The sequence below is a fragment of the Sciurus carolinensis genome, chromosome 13, assembly GCF_902686445.1.
Source record: "Sciurus carolinensis chromosome 13, mSciCar1.2, whole genome shotgun sequence".
Lineage (NCBI taxonomy): Eukaryota > Metazoa > Chordata > Mammalia > Rodentia > Sciuridae > Sciurus > Sciurus carolinensis.
Genome location: NC_062225.1, coordinates 9,998,037 through 10,019,984, shown reverse-complemented (window position 1 = coordinate 10,019,984; position 21,948 = coordinate 9,998,037). Strand labels below are relative to the sequence as shown.

Sequence of the window (21,948 nt, the reverse complement as noted above, 5' to 3'; positions counted from 1 at the left end):
GGAAGGGTTTGGATAATCCATGTAAAACACAGCAGCAGGCACGGAGTGAACAGACGTTTGGTTGCCACTATGGGCGCTTCTTAGCGGGTTAATTCAGATTATCAAGTACTTGAGTGCTTATTAAGTCCGAGGCGCTGGGGTTACAGGAAATCAACGAAAGTGTCTTTGGCCTTATTGGACTAACATTATTTAGAGGACGATTAAGAAATAAATGGTAGAGAAGTTGAATAAAAAAAGAAGGAAAAAACAAAATTTCGCGGACATGACTAGCGTCACATCTGGGGCAATGCATATTTGCCCTCCCGGCTTGATTCCTCGACAATCCCTTTGGCCTCTGCCACCGGACGTCACGGGAGGCGCGACCAATCGTATCCGGCTGCGTGAACTTCGCTACCCCTCCCCACCCCCCGGCTTCCTGCAAGACTCGACGTGCCATTTGTTTCTCTGTCTGGCTTCCCTTTCTCTTCCCAGCTTCCAGGGAGCTTCTGCTGGAAGGCGCCAGGCCCCACACCCTACCTGGCAGCATAGGTTGTGGCGGGTTCCGGACGCAGAGTGACGACACGCGCTAGTCTCCGCCCTTACACGTCACTTCCGGGACGCTTCTCGCGCGCAGCCCTGTGGGTAGCCGGCCAGGGGTCTCCTGGCGACGACGATGGCGGGGGATGTGGGCGGACACAGCTGCACGGACTCGGAGCTGCTGCTGCACCCGGAGCTGCTGTCCCAGGAGTTCCTCCTCCTCACCCTGGAGCAGGTCGGGTGCGCCGGGCGGAGGGCGGCGCGGGGTAGGCCTGCCGGGGAGAGGCTCGCGGCTGGGCTCGCCCCCAGCAGCCTCGGCCACGGCGGGCGTGTGTCTCCTCCCCTGGGGTTTGGGCCACTTTCCGTGCACACAGATCAGTCAGGTCTCCCCTCGCTCCCATCCGGAAAAGAGACGTCCCTAGAGGATCAGGAATTCCCAAGAAATAGGACTTGTCCTTAAGGAGCCATAAAGACTCGCGGGAAGGAGTCGCAGGTACCCTGCGGCCTATGTGTAAGCATGGGGCTGAGGAAGCGGCTTAGGAGGGACACGGAGGGTGCAAATCCCGGAACGTCGGGGCTGGAAAGCTTCCGAGAAGTCGCCTATTTGCACACCGTCTCTTCTCGTTTCAAGAGGCTGAAATGGTCCCAAAGACATGAAGTGGTTTATTTGAGGTCACACTGCCTGTAAACAGTACAGTTGGCAGGAGAATTGAAGACTCCTGGATCTCCATGTAGTACTTACTCGTTTTGGGCGGGTGTGTCTTCTGATAGGAGAAAAATTAAAAAAAAAAAAAAAAAAATTAAAAAGTTTTCGGTTTATTGAAAATGAGGATTACTGAAAGTTTCCTTAGAGATTTATGTGGCGTGTTTTGTTGTTTTCCACGTGACTTTCTCTGGTTGCCTCAGGTTCTCCTGCTAAACGCATTATTTGGGTGAAATGACCTTTTTACCTTTGGTTTTCAAGCTTCTAAGTATATCAGTATCTTCCAAAGGTTTATTACACAGATTGATGAACTCCATTCCGTTTCACATTCAGTAGGTTTGGGATGTGGTCTGAAATTTTGCATTTTTAACCAGTTTTTTCTTCTGGTCCAAGGACTGCACTCTGAGAATCACTGCCCTAAGCCAGTGCTTCCCAAAGCCTGTGAATCCTCTGGACACGATATCCAAGAGAATCACCAGGTTTTCCCCCACCTCTGAGTGAATGCATGGTGAAAATTGCAGTAGTTCACTATACGTGGGGAAGAAGAAAAATATGCTTTTAATTTTTAAAAAAGTTAAGTTTATCATTGTAGTGATTTGTTTTGTCAGGTTTTACATGTTTTCCAGCCTTTCTGAATCAAAGTAAAAGAAACTTCTCATTTTCATTTTTCCTTCTTAAATCCAAATTGTCTTCATAACTATTCCGTTGCTAATTATGCTGTATATTTTCCATGATGTCAAGGACAAATTGAAAAGGGAGGGAGAATGAGGTTATTTAGATAGGGATGGTTGGGCAGTGACTGTAAGCTCCTTGAAAGGAACAGTGAACATGTCGGGGAAAGTCTCTTCGAATGTGAGGGGACTATAGTTTCCTTCTGCAGTGCTATTTTAAATCTTGGTAGTTAAGCTCAATTAAAGAAATATGACAGGGACTGGGTAATATGTGCTAGGCCCCCAGTTCAATCACCAGTAACAACAACAACAACAGAAACACTGCAGTAGAGAAATGAAAACTAAAACAGGGGGAAAGGCCTCCATCTCACCAACTGATCATAATAACAACATTTAACGTCACTTATTGGTGAATGTGGAAATCGTTAGCTTACTTTTATCTGTATTCTCCAGGCAGTCCCCCATTTTCAATCCCCTTTATAGATTAAGATGATATTCTGGAAATGGTCTTCATGCCTGGAGTTTTGGCTGGAGTTGTGGGCAGCAGTCCATGTCACACTGTGGGCATATGACCATTGTTTTTCAGATAAAGCTGAGCCTAATATTTCCAGTTAGCAGGAGAATTGACCTATCAATAATACCACATCTAACAGAAACTTATAGGACTTTGAAGTTTGTATGTGATTATGAAAAATGGTTTTATAATTTGTTATTTAAGAAATAATGTCTTGCCATATTAGGTAGGTGTTATTAAAATGAAAGATGTTGTTTTAAAATTACTTTTTTTTTCTTTTTCCACAGAAGAGCATAACTGTTGAAAATGACGTAAGAGTAAACAAAGACGATCTTACTGATCTTTATGTTCAGCATGCCATACCGTTGCCTCAGAGGGATTTGCCAAAGAATAGATGGGGGAAAATGATGGAAAAGAAAAGAGAACAACATGAGATAAAAAATGAAACAAAAAGGTATTTGTTAGTGGTTCTGGTTTTCATTTTATCTTATATGCCTAAACAGTTTTGGTTTTACCCCAGGTAAACTTAAGTTTAAAAAAGAAAAATCTATTTGAATAAATAAATATTGAATAATAACAATGCATTGAACACCAGGCACTATGCTTTATAGCAGTGAGTAAAGCTGATAAAATTCCCTGCCCGTTTATCAGCTGGGAGAAACATAATAATTAAAGATTTTAGTGTATGGTATGTTACATAGTGACACATGCAAGGAGAAAGGTAAAACAGGAAGAGGAATTGTAATTTTTGGTAAAGTGCCTGGAACATCCTTACTGAGAAGTGACTTTTCAGTAGGGAGACATGTAGGAAATACAGAGCAAGCTAGCATTCCAGCAGAATCCAAAACCCTGCATTGGGAATGTGCCCAGGAGAGCAAAGTGGCCATCAGACTGGAGAAGAGAAGGCAGGAGGCAAGAGGTATATTAGGGGTGATAGGGGAAGATTGTCAGATCATGGAAAACTTGTAAGGGCTTTGATTTTATTCAGAGATGAGAAATCACTGTAGGATTTTGAGCCAGTGATGGTGGTAATCCTGTCAGATGACATTTTAACCAGACCACTCTGGCTGCTATACTATGAAGTGATTGAAGAAGGGGGAGTTGCAGGGGTGGAAGCTGCCAAACCAATTAAGAGTCCGTGCTGTAATTCTGACAATAAGTAGGAGGTAGAATCAGTAGGATTTCTAAATTTTGAGAAAAACCAGTCAAGTACAACCCTAAGGTCTTTGAGCAGTGCAGAAGTGAAGAGTGTTGTCTTGTTTCTGGTACACTATTTAAGGTCTTTAAATTTCAGGAAAAAAAAATTTATGAAACCCACAAGCCAATGACTTTTCCTCTTTTAAAGAAAATTACATTCAAGTGATCAATAGTAGTGGCTACTTAATGTGGACAGAGTGTCCTAAGATTCCAAAGTGACTGTTATCACCAGTGGGTGTTATTGTTATATTACTGTCATGGGCAATGCAGTGGGAGGTGACAGAGCAGGAGGGCTCGGGTAAGAGGGAATATGTAGCTCTGGGTATTTTAATCTGATTGCCAAGACAAACTCACAACTGAGATTATTCCCAAGCATGAAAATAGTTGAGGGACACATATATGCTCATAGTCATTTTGAAAAAAGAAATACATGTAAGGACTGGGGATGTAGCTCACTTGCCTAGCAATGTGCAAGGCCCTGGGTTCAATCCCCAATACCTAAATAATATATGCGCAGTCTCAATTTTGATCAGGAACATATTTCAATTCAGATTAAGCATCATTTTAGCTTGATGGTTAAGTATGAAGTACAGACTGTGCTAGTGTTAGCTTTTGCAAGCCTATGGGTTACATGGCACATACCTTTTCATTTACTTTTTTCTTTTTTTTTTGCTTGTTATTCAGGCAATATTTTCTTTGTCAGCTCTTGTAGGCACATTGTCTTAGTAAACAAAATTTTCAAGTCTGGTTATACTTCCCTTCGAAGCAACTTTACAGGACAGTCTTTCAGTATCATTTTGGAAATGATCTTTGGCTCTATCTTAAAAAAAATTGTAGTTTCTCATTCTTGAATCAGCAAGCATTGAAATTGGAAAGCCCTAAGAGAGATCTTCCACTGTCAAGCAGCATACACGTGGCCCCTAACAGAGATAGAGAGAAGGACTATGGCGTGCCTAAGGTCACACCCAGCTTGAACCAGCTCCCTGGTGCCAGGCTTCTCCAACTTCAGTGTGCCCCTTGAGTCTTAGGCTGAATGCTCCCGTGTCGGTGAGCCTGGCTCTCCCTCCCTCTCTTTCTTTTCTACAATGGCATTGGGTAAACAATGAGCTTATTTTTTAATCATCTACAAAATGAAACTCATTGGTGACTGAAGGATTGGTGAGTGGCCAGTCAGCTAGGGATCTTGGTAAAATGCTAGTTTTAAGACTTGATTCCGTAGTTCAGTTTGAGTCCCTGGATTCTGTGTTTCTTACAAGCGCCCAAAATGGCACTGATGTTGCTGATCCCTGGATAGCACTTTAGTAGAGTTAAAGTGTTTTGCTAGTAACTGACTTCACAAGTTAAATTAACATTTAATGTTTTTTTCATAGATCTGCTTTATAACTTGAGTTGTAATGAGAAATAAATGCATTTACCTTTACTTTTAAAATGCAAATTAGATTTTGAGAAGCAAAACATGAAGACTATTGCCAAAACCTATGGCTAAAATTGTACAAATATTATAGTTACAATTTAGAAAACATTGTGGCCTTAAAGACTGTTAGTAACTGGAATAGAATGTTCTTCATTGTTTGTGGGGTGCCATTGTGGTAGTCTTCATATAGTTTTGAAATAATAGCATTATAGTAAGGTGATCATTATAACTGTCAGCAATCTGGTGATTTGTTGTTTGGAAATCCTGTTTTAAGACTAGGGTTAGATGTTCAATTGCTGTTTTAAAACTAGCTGTGTCTTGTGTATATTTTAAATCTAACTGAATTTCTTGAAATACTTCACACTTTAAAATAGAACACTGTTATTAATGATAAGTGATTGATATTTTAAAATTGAGAATAAATATCATAATGCCATCCAACAAAATAAAAATAAAGCAGAACTGATAAAATACAAAAAAAGAAAACACAGAACACTAGAAAATTATCTTTTAGAGTGAACACCAAATTTCATTTCCAATAGTCCTCCATACAGTAGTCTTATCAGCAATCTTGTTGATTGTTTTTTGTTTTAACTTTGAATTCCAGTGAACTGGTTTGCCATTCCACACAGTATTTTTCAAAAGTGCTTCTCCTTGATTTCAGGAGTAGCACTATAGATGGATTAAGGAAAAGACCTCTCATTGTGTTTGATGGAAACTCAACAAGTACAAGCATAAAAGTAAGAAAGACAGAGAATGGAGACAATGATCGACTCAAGCCTCCCCCTCAGGCAAGCTTTACCAGTAATGCCTTTCGAAAATTATCAAATTCCTCTTCAAGTGTTTCACCTCTAATTTTATCTTCCAATTTGCCTACGAACGATAAATCGGAACACAATAATAATGACACTAAACAGAACCATGACTTAATGCATAAAAAAAGTCCTTCAGGCACTGTGAAGTCGCCACCTTTGTCTCCTGTTGGAACTACTCCTGTGAAGTTAAAGCGAGCTGCTCCTAAAGAAGAAGCAGAGGCTGCAGTAAGTATGGGGTGATTTCTGTGCCAGTAGGTGGTGTGACTGAAACCTGAGCAGTTCTCTTACAGCTTGAGCTGGCCCATCCGTGTGCTTGCTCCTCTTGAACCCTTTCATCTCCTGCCGGATTTTTCTCTCTCATCACTTACATGTTGGTACCCTGGAGTTTTAAATCCATTATTATTTTTAAAAGTTATTATTATATGTCTTATTTTAAAATTCAGTGTTTTTAAAAGTTCATTCAATTTATTTCTGTTTAAAATGTAAATATGGAGCATTAGGCACTTTTTCTAGATTTTTCTCATCTGGTTTTTTTCACTGTCTTGGAACTAAAAGGAGAGAATACTTATTTGTAAGGCTCAAAATGTTAAATAATTTGTCCAATGGTCATTTATTTGTTAAACAGCATTTGTGCCCTGACTTCAAGTCTGTTCGTGCTTACCTTGAAACCATACCAGAATCTCTCCAGTTCCTAATGGTCTTCCCTACCCCTCAAGTGTACCTGACTTTGGATAGATAGAGGAAGTTTGGGAGAATCTGTCATGCATGCTCTCATTGTCTTTCCTTAGACTCCTCAGAGAAGTGATTTTACTTTTAAACCCCTAGCAGTGTTATAGTAATTATTCCTGTAGTATACTTTGGCTTTATTATCATCTTTTAATGTCAGAGAGATCTAAACTCAGAGTAGTTCAGACATTCTGAAATATAGATCCTGAAAAAAGAAAGTTACATAACCAGCCTTTACTTATTCATTGAATCCTCTCAGCGATCCCATGAAGTAAGCACTGTTGTTATTCCCTTTTCATGGGCAAGGGTACAGAAGTTTAGAGTTTTAAATAAACTTGTGCAGGGTTTCAGAGCTAATAAGTGACCAAATTGCAATTTGAACCCATGTCTGCTTGATCCCAAGGCACACATTTAAGACACCATGCTGCCTCCAAACTTATGTACCCACCTTTTTTGGAGAGGAGAAGGGTGTGGGATGAGAGTAGGAAGCATAAATCCTGCAGTAAGAAGTGAGCCTTGAGGGTTTTTTTTTCCAGTCTCTTAAAGAGCATTTCTCTACCCGAAAGAATTTTACTCTTTCAGAGGTGTGAGATAGCTATAAATGATAAATGTTTTCTTGTATTGTTCGTGTTTCCCACCACTTTTGAACTGTGAAGTTGGGGAGGAGATGGGCTAGCCAAGGAGAAAGTGGGTTTGGAGCTGTCAGTGATTCTCAGCTCTGCCTTATTAGAATTAACTGAGGAGCTGCCAAAAAATCAAAAGAAAAGAAGTGATATCCTCATCCCTATAGCTTCTATGCATTTATTGGTTTTGGGTAAGGCCCATGTTTGGGCATATTTTTAAGTTCTCTTATTTATTCTGATGTGCAAAACATTTGAAAACCACAGAGCAAAGAGACCAGAGTCTCCGAGGCCTATTTTTTCCTAATGTTCTGAACTACATTCCCACCAGATGGCAGCAGCGATCTTCCATTAGTATCTTAATAACCATTGGTGCTTCAATGTTCTTTTTAGCTGTTCTGAGACATTTCTGTAGGTATCAACTGGTTTCCGTTCATGTTTTTTAGAATAACCTGAAGCCCCCAGAAACGAAGAGGAAGATACAACACGTTACATGGCCATGAAGGGAAGTTTCCAAAAATGTAAATATAACTGTAATTGTAGTTTTTCAAACAAGTTCACATATATTGACACTATTTACAAAAATCCTGATTATTGTGGAATTTTCCTAAGAGGTTTAAAACAGGTTAAAAAAATACAGTCATTCCTTCTCACCTTCCTTCCCTTCTTTCCTTTTTAAAATTTGTCTTTCATATCCTGATTATGAAAGCATTTCTTTTTAAATTAATAGCTTGATATATGTCATTTATATTGACCCTAGTCAGATCATTAGCTGCAAATCTGGCATAAAGCATCTAATGACTTTTAAAAACTATTCTCATTAGTCTCTTTCAGAGTCTTTGGGGACATTTGACCTTTTTAAAAAAAATTCAAATACCGGTTTACCATTTTTATTAATTTCTTTCCCTAAGCAGAAGCATATAACAGCTCATCACAGTATTTTAGTAAATATTGCCACACTCATCTTCAAGGGTTCACTAAGAAGAGGATCTTGGTATTGTTGGAAACTGTTTCATATATACAAATAAAATTGCTGTACTTCAATTGCTACATTGCTTCTTCCCATAAAAACAAAAGGGAAGTCAGTGCTTGCTATTGCTTCTTCCCTTGAAGCATAATGGAATTGATTGATTAGAAGCTGACTGATCCATCCTTTAGAATGTTCTTGTCATGCAGCAGTCCTGCCTACTCTTTTCATAATCAGTCTATGATCTCACTCTGTGAGTTCAGCCATTACTCCCTCCTGGGAGCTTAATCTTTTAAAAATGAAGTTCATTTAAAAATCTTCAGGCTGAATAATCATGTTAGAGGTGGTACTTGATGGGGAAAAGTTGAGAGGAGAGGAAGGGGCATAAAATTCTAGAACATAGTAGAGTCCAGGAAGTATGGCAGTAAGCGGGGAGAACTCTGCTCTGGAGTAGACAGTGTAGGGGCTATGAAGGTGGAATTCACTGCAGAGTGCAGCACAGGAAAAATGGGCTCCTAGCTGGATGGGGCTCCCTGTAGTATAACATGGCTGTCCCATGCAGAATCATCTACAAGTTTTTATTATTATTATTATTATTATTATTTTATTATTATTTTTGTTTGAGTAGTATCACTCCAATTGTGTAATGAAAGTCAGTGAGAAAATAGGCTTATGACATACATATTCATGGGTCAGGTGTCTACTTTTTTGCTATATATTTCTAACCAAGAGCAAAGAATACTTTATACTTTTTTTCCATGTATGATTGATCTTCAAATTGGGATTTGCCTTTTTCAGTATGCTTTTAGAGGAGCCTCATTTCTCTTGATTTGTTAAACCAAACATTTTAGTTCAGCTATTAAATAGCCTTACAAAACTTAATTCAGCCTTGCAGGTAAGTACTGTACTAAGATTTTAATTCTGTAGTTTTTAACCATTCTGCCTTTATTCCAGACTGTAAATTTGTACGTGTAAGACAAAATTGATATGTACTAAGTGTTGCATAAATTGCTGATGTTACAGTAAATTTTTAAATATATTATTATCTGCAGGGCTGATATAATATTGGGAACTGTGATCCTATAGGTAAATATATGTTAAGGGAGATTTAAAGTAAAGTACAGATTTTAGGGTAGAATGACAAATTATATTTTCTATTTAGTTGTCCCCTCTGCTTCCACCTGTATTTCTCTCTTAGTTAAGAGAGTTAGCCATTTGACAATTTTAAGTCAGTGGGAACTTTTTTTTAGTTATTCAGTGAAATTAATTTTTAATTTGTATATTTAACTTACAGAGTAGGTTGGTAATAACAGCTGAACTGTGTAACATTGTTGCTTCAAATTGAAGTTTATATTATGAACATTCAGAATCAGTGCTCATGTAGCAGCATATTATTGAGCTATCTTGAGTTTGAAAGGTGAAGTGCTAAACCATGCCCTGTGTATTACATACTCCCACCATCTTAGAGCGCTGTGCCATCTGAAGGTATGTGGATAGAGCTTGTCTCAAAATGACTTTCTCTACATAACGAAGCTTGCCGAATGCTGGGAATCAGGAGGCAGCAGCACTGGGAGTCTAATTTTGAAGTGATGTTTCGGTTTGCTTGACAGTTTAGGAGGACTTGATTTGAATGGTGTACAACTTTAGAATAATTTTTACTCACTACATTGGGTTGGTAGTGTTGCTTTTGATTCTGTGTTCCAACAAAAACATTTATTGTTGGGCTAGGCAAACTAAAGGCATTAGAGTCAGTGGGTGGCTTGAGGTATAGTAAGAGGCACCACTTCTGCCATCAGCAGGTGGACCTTGCTCTTTTTTTCCTCTCATTTTGTTCCCTGTTCTCCCTTTCTCTTCCGTCCCAAATGGTTTCTTTCCTCCATTCTTGTCCTTTCTGAGATCCTGAGTTTCAGGCTTATGTTCGCAAGTCATATTGCCTGACCCTACTCATTCTCTAAGGGGCAAAGATAGGCCAACCCCAGTCCTTTTGCACTTAAAGGATCATAGACTGCCATGTGAATTCTGCAGTCTCACGACCCTGCAGCTCCAGGGCACTAACTTGCTTCCTAGTGGCTGTAAAGGCAGTGCAGTTTTCAAACTAGCCTTATTACTCTAGACAGCTACCAGGCGCCTTGGAAAGTTGGTTTACTACTACTATGAGGCTATATTTGCTAGTGTTAAAATTCTTCAGAATTGAAGTTTTTATTTGAAATAATATTTTGATTGACTTGAGTTTTGAGAGACAATTCTAAAACCGATCTAGAGACTCATTCAACAGCAATGACTTTTAAAAAACTTACATTAAGTAAAACTGCCAGTAGAGTAAATCATATATGTACGTAAGAGCTTCCTCTATTTACTACTGTGGAACTTCAGTAATTTTTAGAGGCTACCAAATGGTCAAAATGTTTTTAAGTGTGCTCTTTTATTAAATGCTTGTGCAAGTTTTGTAATTCAGTACAGAAAAGTTTGACCTTGTAATGTACATTTTTGTATGTAAAAAGTCTTTTAAGTAGCCTTATCATTATTTAAATAAACTGAGTAAAATTATCTTGAGTAAGTCTGTCATTCATAAAAATAAAATTAAAAAGTAATGACTCATCTTTATTTGAGTAAGCTAAATGGAAAGTATTGTTTTTTCATTGTATAACCTTCTATATGTGGGTTGATTGGGATCAGGCAGGATCCAAATAGTCCAGCCTCATCTTGGAGTCCCTACAATAAGTGGAAGCTCAGAGTGGTGTGGTATTTGGGAACATCATGGTGCTATAGAGACTGACGTGTTGACGGTCACTATGCCCTGAAAGATGAGAACAGAAGTCCCCAAACTTTCCCAGGTAGAAAGTTAATTCCTAACAAAATGGGACGAGCCAGAGACTCAATTGAGAGATTGTTGTTGGGGTGATCTAAAAAATAAAAACCACTGACTTTTAAACTGGTATCAATGTTGTTAGATGTGCAGACTAAGCTCTGAAGTAACTTGGGAAAGGTTCAGGTAATTTTCTACTTTGGATCTTAAAATGTAGACCTTCCATTCTTTTCTCTGGACAGAAGAAACAAATCCATTGAGATTATTAAGTGCAATTGACTAAAGTGCTTTACTCTAGTTTTTTAATAACTTGTCTTCCCTACAGTAGAATAAAAAATAAAGATGTGAATTGCCTATATATTTTAAGTACTGACTGTTCAAGATCTTAGGAGTGAACAAGGCAGGTTAAGTTTCTGCTCTCATGAAATAATGGATAATTGTGACAATGGAAAGGAAATAATAAAATGGAGTCATGAAATGGTAAGGGTTGAGGAAGAGAGGGTGAGGAGCTGCTGTGAATATTGTGGTTAGGAAAGGTTTCTTGGAAGAGAAGATACATTAAAGGAAGAATGACTGAGGGACAGCTATGGAAGCTTTCAGGAAAAACATCCTACATGTGGTCAGTTTTAGATGGTGGAGCCTGTTTCCTACCACTTGCGTATGGACTGGCCTTGTAACTTTCTTTGGTCAGATGAGTACTTCTACTTTTACATTTGGACCCCTGCTGCAACCTGGTGAAAAAGCCCAGGTGTGCCCATGGGAAATATGTGGCCCAGCCAACAGCCAGCACTAACCACCAGACATGTGACCTCTAGTCACCAGTCCCCAGTCTAGCTATAAGCTGTCTGGCTGCATTACTGTCCCAGGTGAGACCAGTCTGGTGGTTTACAGAATCAAGGGTAAGGAAGAGATTAAGCCAGTAAGTGTTCAGGGTGATTTGCTCCCCAGCATGGAGAGATGATGGATACCGGGCCAGCCAAGATGTGAGAGCCCTGAGGCTTAATAGGTTTTCAAAACAGAAAGACTGGTGTGACCCAAGTCGGTGAAAACAGGCAAAGGTGGCACAAAATGAAGTTGGAGAGGGTAGGTGGGAGCCACATTATGCGGGAACTTACACAACCTCCGTGTAAGTACTTTGGATTTGAGTCTAAGAGCAATTGGAAGCTGTTAACTGTTCAGATTTAACTAAAAAGTTTCATTTTAAAAAGTAAGCCCAATTAAATAAGCATGTAACAGCCCTAAAAATCTTTTTCCTCCTGTGAAATTGTTTTTTTTGGTCTTTGTGTAAATAGTTTGAACTAAAATACTGGTATTCATTTAACTCAGTTAAACCTTTAAGAAACTGTAAGGGCCCGGGTTGTGGCTCAGTGTGAGGCACTGGGTTTGATTCTCAGCACTGCATGTAAATAAATAAAAATAAAAGGTCCATCAATAACTAAAAAATATTTAACAAAAAAAGAAACTGTAAAATACTCTACCATATTATAGAAGACAAATATTTTTTGAAAATATAGAAACACCATAACTATGCCTCTATTATGTCCATTCTGCCTTGCTATATAATTCTTTAGCTTTTTAATAATAAACTTCTTAGGAGTTTTTATATACCTCACCCCCAAGTTTCCATATTAACAGATAGTATGGAATATTTGTCAAAAGGAATCAGTATCAATGTTATTGTTAACTAAAGTCCATACTTTGTTCAAATTTCCTTAGTTTTTACCTAGTATCCAATTTCTGTTCAGGATCTTACCACGATATCACTTAGTCATCAAGTCCTCTTAGACTCCTCTTGACTGTGACAATTCCTCAGACTTTTGTTGCTTTTGTTGACTTTTTTGACAGTTTTGAGGAATACTGGTCAGCTAGTTTGTTATGTCCCTCAGTTGGGATTTGTCTAATGTTTTGTGATTAGATTGGGGCTATGGATTTGGGGTAAAGACACGGAGGTAAAGTGCAGCTTTCATCACATTTTAAGGATATATATACTACAAACATGTTTTAAAGTTTAAGTAGTGCTTGTCAGGTTTCTCCACAAAGACTTCTGTTCCTCCTTTTCTTGTGCTCTTTGGAAGAACATCACTTAACGAGTAAGGAGTTAAGCTCTAATTTGTTCAAGTATCTACATAAATTATTTGACATTTTGCTCAGATTTATCTGTTCACAATTAATGTATTTGATTATGTATGAACTCATGGAAACTAACTTTATACTTACATCTATTTAGTGCTTTGTTTTCCTCCCTCAAATTGTTCCAGCATTGGCCATTAAAAACTCTTTCAGTTAGCTCCTGCTCCCTTTGACTCAGTGTTTTCGCTTGAGCACATTCTTACTTTTTGGCACTGTAAAATGTAGTTACATTCATTTTTTGTATTTTTTGCCCAAGTTCTAGGATCAGCCACTTCTCCAAGGAGATTCGGTTCATCTTCTTGGTTATAAACCAAGATCTGGGTAATAGATGTTCTCATTGCTGTTAGGGTATCATTGTTTCTAGGCTTTCCCAACTGACAGCAATAGTTGGCCTTGTTACTTTTGGACCTGTGGCAAGGCAGCACATCTTAGCAAGAGTATATGGCAAAACTGCTTTCCTCATGGCAGCCAAGAAGGGAAGAGACAGAGACTAGTGTCCCACTCTCCCCTTTTAGGGCCTGCCTCCAGTGACCTAGAACCTCCTACTAACATATCCTTTTAAAGATTCCACCACCTACCTCTTAATAGCACCTGGCTGGGGTCAAAACCTTTAACACATGGGCCTTTGGGAACAGTCCAGATCCAAACTAATCCTCTCTGACTGTTAAACATAAGTTCATACTGATGTCTGAATTTCCCACTCCAACAGAGGAAAATGACTCTTACCAGTTGCCATCCATTGACTTAACTGTTCAATTCCAGTATACTTTTTAGCAACTGCAGAATTGCTAACCTCTAATAATGTGGGAAAAAACTTTTATCAGGTAGATTATAGTAATTGTATATAATTCCTTTTGCTTTTAGTCTTATCTTTCATTTCTGGTGTTGTATTAATTAAAACATGGTTTTGCAGTTTTAACATTTTAATGAAAAAGACAATGCCAATTTAACTTTTCCCCATTTTCCTAAAAAAACAAAAAATCCTGGACAAATATCCATTCAACAATTAAAAGGTGTCTACTCTATTCCAACTCTAAATAAGGTATTGCAGTAAATAAGAGTCTCTGTTCTCAAGGGCCATGTCTTTATCAGTTTGAATTGATTTCAGTCTAAATAATCATTTGAGAAGAAATCTAAAGAACATTTTAATAATTAAAAATCTCAGCATTCTGTGCACTATGAAATAGTGTATTAGTTATAGTTTTAAATATATTTTATATGTATTTCTTAATTCTTTCAAGCCTGGAGAAACCAACCAAAAACAAACTGGTGGATTTTTCTTTTAGAAGATTCCTATAACCTGGGCAATAATTTTATTCATATGCTTCTAGTTGTGCAAATGCTTTTATAGACTATGGACTATAGATGTCAGGAATGAAGTCACTTTGGTGGGTTTGTTTTTTGTAATTTCCATTTTCTATTATTTTTGGCACTAAGAGGTTGGTTTCATAGTTCATGCACGTTTTAGAATATACATCATCTGGATATTTCCTTCTCAGTGTTTAAAAAGATTGCATATGTATTCAGAGATAGAATTTGCCTCACAATGATCTTTTTATGAAAATAATTCATCTTTTAGAGCACAATGGCTAGGAGTCAGACCTGGTTTCTAATGTGTTGGCCTCTGCAGTCAAGTAAGCTTTATTCTTTTGGGGCTTCATTTCCTCCTTTGTCAAGCAGGTAGATTATACTCTGTTCTCATTTCTTTCTCATAGGATTTACCTTATGCTTATCCCTAAAACCCTTAAGTGTGTCATTTAGCAGCCAAGCAAGCAATGAAAGGTGTCCTCAAGTCTGAATGAGCATCACTAGAGATAATTGAGGATTGTACATTTTACATAAGTTTGTAAAGCAATGTAATTAATATATCAGTTAATGCCATTTTTATTCTTTGGTATAGTTATTTAAAAAAAGTTTTTTTTTTTTTTTTTTTTCCAAAGGAGTTCTGGGCCTGACCTATTCCTCAAGGGCAGCCCTCTGCTGACACTCGGATTGGGTCTAGCTATGGCAGGTCAGTGATGTGCTCAGCATATAGCCTGGGCTCCATCTGTGTGATGACAAGGACTTCTGTGCTGATCTCTAAGGTTATGCTCTACTAACAACACAGTTCTTTTGCAGAGGTGAAGCTTTCACTAAGGACAGTGTTGAGAGATTAGTAACCAGTGTAGTTCCAGGGCACATGGCATTACAGCAGACACATGTACGGAGCTTTCCATGGTCACAGTTCACCTGGAGTGATGGTTAAAGTGTTTCTTCAACTATTCAGTGACTGGATTTTCAGTTTGGGTTGAAGTTAGACTAGTTCTTAAGAGCTTTACAGTATCCTAAATATCACTACAAAATTTATGTAACTTATATAGGATTGTTTAGATTTAAATTATAGTTTAACATACTAAGAGAAAAAATAATCTTAATTTTGCAGAATGTGTAACAGGAAGTAACTAATGCAATGTTTATAGTTGTTCATATGCTAAACATTAGAGAAAAAGGCTTACTCTGACTTCTTAAATGTAAGGAGCAATTATACTGGAAAAAATATGTATTTAAATCTTAAAAGCACCAAAACCTAAGAGAAAAGGCAAAACCTTAGAGAAAGCCAGAACACAGAGTAGGCCATTTTCTTTGATGCTTTGTCCAAACTATAAGGACGAGATAAATGAAATGAAAGCTCAGCCATCCGAGACACAACCTGCTAAGTATGACTTCAAAGGACAATGCCACATAAGATGAGTGAATTAGAACAAAACCAGGGAGGGAGGGAAGAAAAGGAAGTGGAAGAAGAAAGAACAGGAAGATAGGAAGAAAGAATAAGAAAGTAGAGGGATGAGGTGGGGTGGAAGCAAGCTCTCATAGGATTTGAACCCAAAATTTACAGTCCTAGAATGGTAAAAGTGAGGAAGTGTGTTGGGAGTAGTTCCAGTCTTGGTGGTAGTCTAAGACGGTAGCACGGGCAATAGAAATCACCTCTGCAGGAAGACACCCTCATTCTGAGTCTCCGGAGACACCCATAGACAAGAAGGCAGAGATTAGCTGGCAGTGGTAGTGTGCACCTGTAATCATCTGCTCAGGAGGCTGAGGCAGGAGGATTGCAAGTTCGAGGCCAGCCTGGCCAACTTAGCAAGACTGTTCCAAAGTAAAATTTAAAAGGGTGGAGATGTAGCTTAGTGGTGGAGCATTCATATAAGGCTCTGGGTTCCATCTGCAGTACCACAGGAGGCTGGGGGCAGGGGGAAGGCAGTGATTAGCACAATCCAAGTTAAAGAAGCATGCAAGGAAGCAGTGTACCCAGTGTGACCTCCTGCAGCAACATGCAGTAGAGACACACCCCTGAAGTTTTTATATATGGGAGTAATCAGAGATCAAGAAAGATCAAACATGTTTGCTCACTGTGTTTAGAGAAAAAAATAAGCTTTAAAATGACTACCCAGTAAAGGACACTATAAAAAAGCACAATGTACATGTTTTAATTTATTTTTATTGGGGTATAAGTTGAAAAATAAACTTATACAGCTTGGTGAAAATATATACGTTTGATGTGTACATATACCCAGTACATAAATGAAAAGGCGTGGCTGTGTTCTAATACGACTTTTTTTTTTTTTTTTTTTTTTTTTTTTTTTTTTTTTTTTTTTTTAAGAAAACAGGTAGTGGGCAAGATATAGCTCACAAAGACCCCCTGAAATCTCATTTATCACTAAGGGTGTAAAAGATTATGCATAAGCTGTGCTGCAGCCAAGAAGCAATCAGAGCAGGATGCAGAGTAGACATGAAGGAAAGAATCCTTCAAGCCCCACAGGCATCCATCAGCAAAGGCAGAAGTCTTGTTGGTTCAAGCTGCTTTTAAATAGAACCTCTTACCAAACTAAGCATATTAACATGTGTATTCAAAAACTAATCTTTTGTTCCATGTTTAAAGAATTAGAGGTGTGATAATTACCAAACAAAATAACAATAGAAAGTACAAAAAAGAATCAAATAGAATTCTAGAGCTGAAAAGTACACCCATTGAAATGAAAAATGCACTAGAGGTGCCCAAGAGTAGATATGACTTGGGAGAAGGGAAAAAAATACGTGATGTTAAAGCAACAGAGATGATGAAATCCGAACAGAGAAGAATAAAGAGAAGTGGGACAGACCATTAAACACACCGACATAGGCGTAATGGAATTACCAGAAGAGAAACATGGACAGCAAAAACATTTTAAGAATTTTCATGGCTTAAAATGTCCCCAAATTTGATGAAAATACTAATCAACAAACTCAAAGGAGCATTAAGTGTAGAGATTCACACCAGGTCACAATTACTTTTAAAATGCTGAAATTCAGAGATAAGGAGCACATTCTAATAGACTGTAAGACAATGCAGTTCTTTTAAGATTTTTTTTAAACTGAAATTGAACATACATGCAAAAAAGTGCACAAAACGGGAAAAAATTTAACTATGGTGACAAGTGCGAATCCTTTTTGGAAGGAGAAACAAGGGAGTCTTCTGAAATGTAAGAAATGTTCCGTGTTATAGGTTGGCAACCCATAATTAGTTAAACTTCTGGATGGTCTGTCATTTCGCTTTTCCCACAACCATCAAGGAGTTATCAGCCCCACTTAATTAGGTCAGCGAGATCTGTATTGTTTCTGACAGTCCCCTTCGGCAGATTTCTGTGATCTTGGAACCAAATATCAGTCCCCCCAGGCAGGACTGCTGAGCTACGTCAGGACCGGAGTGCACACCTGTGATCCCTACAGCTCAGGAGGCTGAGACAGGATTGCAAGTTCGTTGGAGGCCAGCCTCAGCAGAGGCTGACTCTTTACCACAACCCCTCCCACTGCACCCTCTGCCCCCCCACCCCCACCCCCTTTCTCCTCGCCCCTGGGTTTAGCAGTAATATCCCTTCTCAGTGGGTTGGTAGTCTTGGTCTTTCAGATTGCCCCTTCCCATATGGAAGCTCCACCCTATGGCAGAGCGGGGCAGGGGTAATTAGGAGCCCACTGTTCTCAGTCTGTTCCTCCTGGAGCAGAGGGAGCCATTACCTTTTTGGTTGCACTCACACAGAGCTGGTCACATGAGGCTGGGGAGTGGGAGTGGTTTAGGACCAGGTGTGGCCCGAGTGCCATGGACTGTCACTGCGTGCTAAGAGTTAGTAGATTTTCCTGAATACATGTTTCTCTGTTGTATGCCTTGAGGGAAACTTTCAGAGGAGACTTAAGTGATGGGTTTCTGCATATGTTGTTTCACAGCAGGAAGAGGTTCAGACAGAGAACTTGGGGCTCTTTTTTTGCAGGATTTTCTTTTTCCTACTCCAGGATCTGTTTATCCCAAACTCTGGCCTCTGATTTGTCAAACCAGCAAGGATGAAGGTTTGCTAACAGTTTTAGCTGTTCTCGAGACCTGCCATAGCCATAAAAACAGGACAATTACCCAGAGCCATCCTCTTCTCCCAAGATTCCACTCCCCTCCAACCTCTGCCTACTTTGGATCAAGCTCGTTTTTCAAAATATTTAAAAATATTTTGTTCAAAATGATTATTTGATCATTAGTCCAGTTGGAGCTACTTACTCAAAGTGGAACTCCCCTGATTTTGGATCAGGTAAGATTGCATATCTGTAGCTTCTTTAGGAGTGGGTAAGATGCTCTGTAATGAAATCTGGAGTGCTTTTATTTTTCTATTATGAGATAGAAAGTGGTATTACAATTGACAAGGGATGGAGTTATCTGCGTGTGTGTCTCACTGGAGATTGAACCCAGGGATACTCTACCACTAAGTTATCATAGAGTCTCACTAAGTTGCTAAGGCTAGCCTCAAATTTGCGATTTTCCAGGCTCAGTCTCCCAAGTTGCTGGGATTCTGTAATCTCAGCATGGTGTGTAGCACCATGCCAGCTTGGAGTTACTCGTTTAAATCTAACCTAAAGTCAACTATAAATCCAGAAGACCCATTTCACACCTTAGCAAGTATTTCCAACGATGCTGCCACCCCCTGGATTGTTCTGTTTGCATAGCTGATCGTTTTATCACGTTGCATTATCTTAGAAAACTAAAGGATGAAAGGTCATTAATGCTACCATTCTAAAGCAAAATGTGCAGTGTTCCATGCCAGAAAGTGACTTAGTGTTTCCCAAATGTGTACTGTGCTAGCCAAGATTATTTTACACACTACTGGCAAACTAGGAGCTCGGAGGATTATTTTTACAACAGTGGCTCTGTCTCTGTCTCCTGTCTTTTATATGCTGAAGGATCCCAGAGCCCTCACTTGCTAGGACATTGAGAATGTAAAGAGGAATAAGATGTTGTCTCTGGCCTCAAGTCCACTTCTGTCCTTGGTGGAAGAGAAGGCAGGCCTAGGACAGTGGAACAAAATGGAGCTCTCCCGATACAAGTCCTCCCAATAGAAGTAACCCCCAAATCGACTTGACCGTCCTTAGCCTCCTGTTCCACTCTCATGGAGCCCATGTTACTGCATCAAAGGGAGAGCATTATAGTCCAAGAGAAAGAGCTCTAGGGGTTTGGGGGAGGAGAAAAGGAGCAAGGTAAAATATGCTGCTGATTGAAGGCTCCCTCTAAATAGATGATGCAATGCAATTTCAGTTAACACCAGCCCAGCCCCTTAGAACGTGAACTTCATACAGTGATCGCTGGACCATGTGATAAAGTGTAACTTAGACCCAGAAACTCAACATTTAATCATTATTTCACACACTGTGTCTGGCAAAACATTTTGTTCCGATTAACTTTATTGTAAGTTACATAACCTTGCTTTAGGCTTTAGATGACAAGTTACAGAGCTGCAGATACCAACTCTTCTTTACCCTATTTATAGTTTGGAAAACTTTCAAGTTCGTGACAAATGTCAATTGCACTTAAAAATTAAATAGCAGTGAAAGAAGATGCATTTATAAAGATATCATTCAAAAGGATTTTTATGCTTGGATTTGTCTTACTTGATTACGAAAATTCCAAACCTCCTTCCCACCTAGTGTTTAAAAAAGGGTTTTCTCCTTCCCCGGATTGAATTAGCACAAGGATTAAAGGATTTAAACAAACAGGAAGATCACTGGAAAGCGAAAGAGGAAGATCTCGAGGTGGCGGTGGGGACCAGAACACCATACTGCCTAGTGGAGAAAGAAAACACAAATCTGTGTGGGGTCACGGGCCGCAGCTGCTGTGCCAGCCGTCAGATGTCTTTCCCGCAGTCGGGGCACAGGATGTCGTCCCTCTCGGTGAGGAAGCCTCGCCCCACCAAGGACAGGGAGCACTTCTTGCAGTTGAAGCAGTCGTTATGCCACTGCCGTTCCTCAAAGGAGATGTACTTGGTGCCACCCAGGCCTGTGAAGAGAGGACAGCACACGTGAAGGAGGGAGGGAGTGTGAACGGGGGACTGGCACCGGACACTGGCAAAGGACTCCAGGCTGAGGCATTTCAACGTTCGCGTCTTCTAGCCCAGGGACGACTGCGAACTGAGAATTCATATCTAATAAGCCACTACGCACAGCCCCTAGGAGCTCACAAGTGTCAGAAGAAGTAGCCATAGCAACTGGCTCCACACGGTGCGCGCAGCACTGTGAACGAAGCGCCTCCTGCCGGCGTACTTGCTTACTGCATGCTTCCCCAGGAAACGCCGCCTTCGCTGGGGGCTCGGATCCCGTGCTTACCTGTGAGGAGCCCTGAAAGCCCAGGCTAGCAGTTCAGGTAAAGGAGGCGGGGTTAGCAAGGTGAGGTGTCATGCTGGAAGATGGGGCCAATGCAGTTGGAGCAGACTATGAAAAAGGGAGTGGACAAGTCCTTTTATTTTTTACTGTATTTTTTTGTGGTGCCAGGGATTGAACCCAGGACCTCACACGTGCTAGGCAAGTGCTCTACCACTGAGCTACATCCCCATGTGGGTGTGTGTATTTGGTACTGAGCACTTAACCCAGGGGTGCTTTACCACTGAGCTATATCCCCAGTCCCCCAGTCCTTTCTATTTTTTATTTTGAGACAGGGTCTGGCTACATTGTTGAGGCTGGCCTCAAACTTGTGGTCCTCCTGCCTCAAACCTCCCCATTTGCTGGTATTACAGGGGTGCACCACTGCAGCTGGCCACAGCCCCAACATTTTTAACCAAGACAAGTAGTAACTTGTTTTCAGTTCGACTGCTTGACTTGTGTTGGATGACTAATCCCCGTCAAATATTTAAGGTACAATGGTTGCTGATTATGCTATCAGGAGCAGGTGGTGTGTACACTGCTGCCCACCCTGAAATAAAACAGAACTTATCTCACAGTTACAGTCTGTTCTGTTGAAATGTAGATCATGAATTCCAATTAGAGTTCTTTCCAGAAATAATGGTGTGTGTGATCAGCCATATTAAAGACAAAGTAACCACACTGACGGCTCCGTTTCTAAGGGTCTGAGTCTTCAGATGTGCACGCATGAAGAGTCTTGACTTCATCAGGTAGTTTCTGTTATAGCTTAAGCCTTCAGGCCGACCTTGGACATTTGATCCACATGGGGGAGGCCTTAGAACTGCTCTTCCTAGCAAGCGAGTGACAGGGCTGGGACTGGAACCCAGGCCTGTCCTGCAGATTCTTGTATCCCTTCTAATACCACAGTGCGTCTGCTACTGATGCAGTACAAACCAGAAAAGCCTGCCAATGCTCTTTTCCTAAAGATTGTATAGCTTTAAAAAAAAAAAAAAAAAAAGTTACTGGAGCTGGGGGATTGTAGTTCAGCGGTAGACCACGTGTCTAACATGCATGAGGCCCTGGGACTGCTCTTGAGAACCACCCACCTCCCCAAAACACAACCAGTTATGTCAAATAGCCAATGTTTCCACAGCGTCCATTGTCTCTCCTCATTCTAGAGTCAGAACACAGACCTGCAGACCACAGAGGC

At 39.9% G+C, this 21,948-nt stretch overlaps 2 protein-coding genes across 9 annotated transcripts in view; one reads left to right on the top strand and one right to left on the bottom strand.

Annotated features, from left to right (window-relative positions):
* The first annotated feature begins 499 nt into the window (after window positions 1–499).
* On the top strand, window positions 500–15,065 carry C13H2orf49 (chromosome 13 C2orf49 homolog). 5 transcript variants are annotated; one of them, XM_047523576.1, is made up of 5 exons: window positions 500–751; window positions 2,692–2,858; window positions 5,623–5,806; window positions 5,933–6,055; window positions 7,623–10,684. In XM_047523576.1, the coding sequence occupies exons 1-5, from the start codon at window positions 653–655 to the stop codon at window positions 7,677–7,679; spliced, it is 630 nt and encodes a 209-aa protein (XP_047379532.1). In that variant the 5' UTR covers window positions 500–652; the 3' UTR covers window positions 7,680–10,684. The 5 variants fall into 5 exon arrangements, with proteins under 5 accessions (XP_047379532.1, XP_047379530.1, XP_047379529.1 ...); XM_047523574.1 differs by adding an exon at window positions 15,020–15,065 and having other exon boundaries at window positions 513–751; window positions 5,623–6,055; window positions 7,623–7,697; XM_047523577.1 differs by having other exon boundaries at window positions 525–751; window positions 5,680–5,806.
* A 1,469-nt stretch (window positions 15,066–16,534) lies between these two features.
* Window positions 16,535–21,948, bottom strand: part of Fhl2 (four and a half LIM domains 2) — a 74,388-nt gene continuing 68,974 nt past the window's right edge. For all 4 annotated transcript variants that reach the window (XM_047523570.1, XM_047523569.1, XM_047523572.1 and 1 more), the window contains one exon: window positions 16,535–20,400. In XM_047523570.1, the coding sequence (XP_047379526.1) occupies window positions 20,249–20,400 (152 nt within the window). In that variant the 3' untranslated portion in view covers window positions 16,535–20,248. The remainder of the gene's footprint in view (window positions 20,401–21,948) is intronic.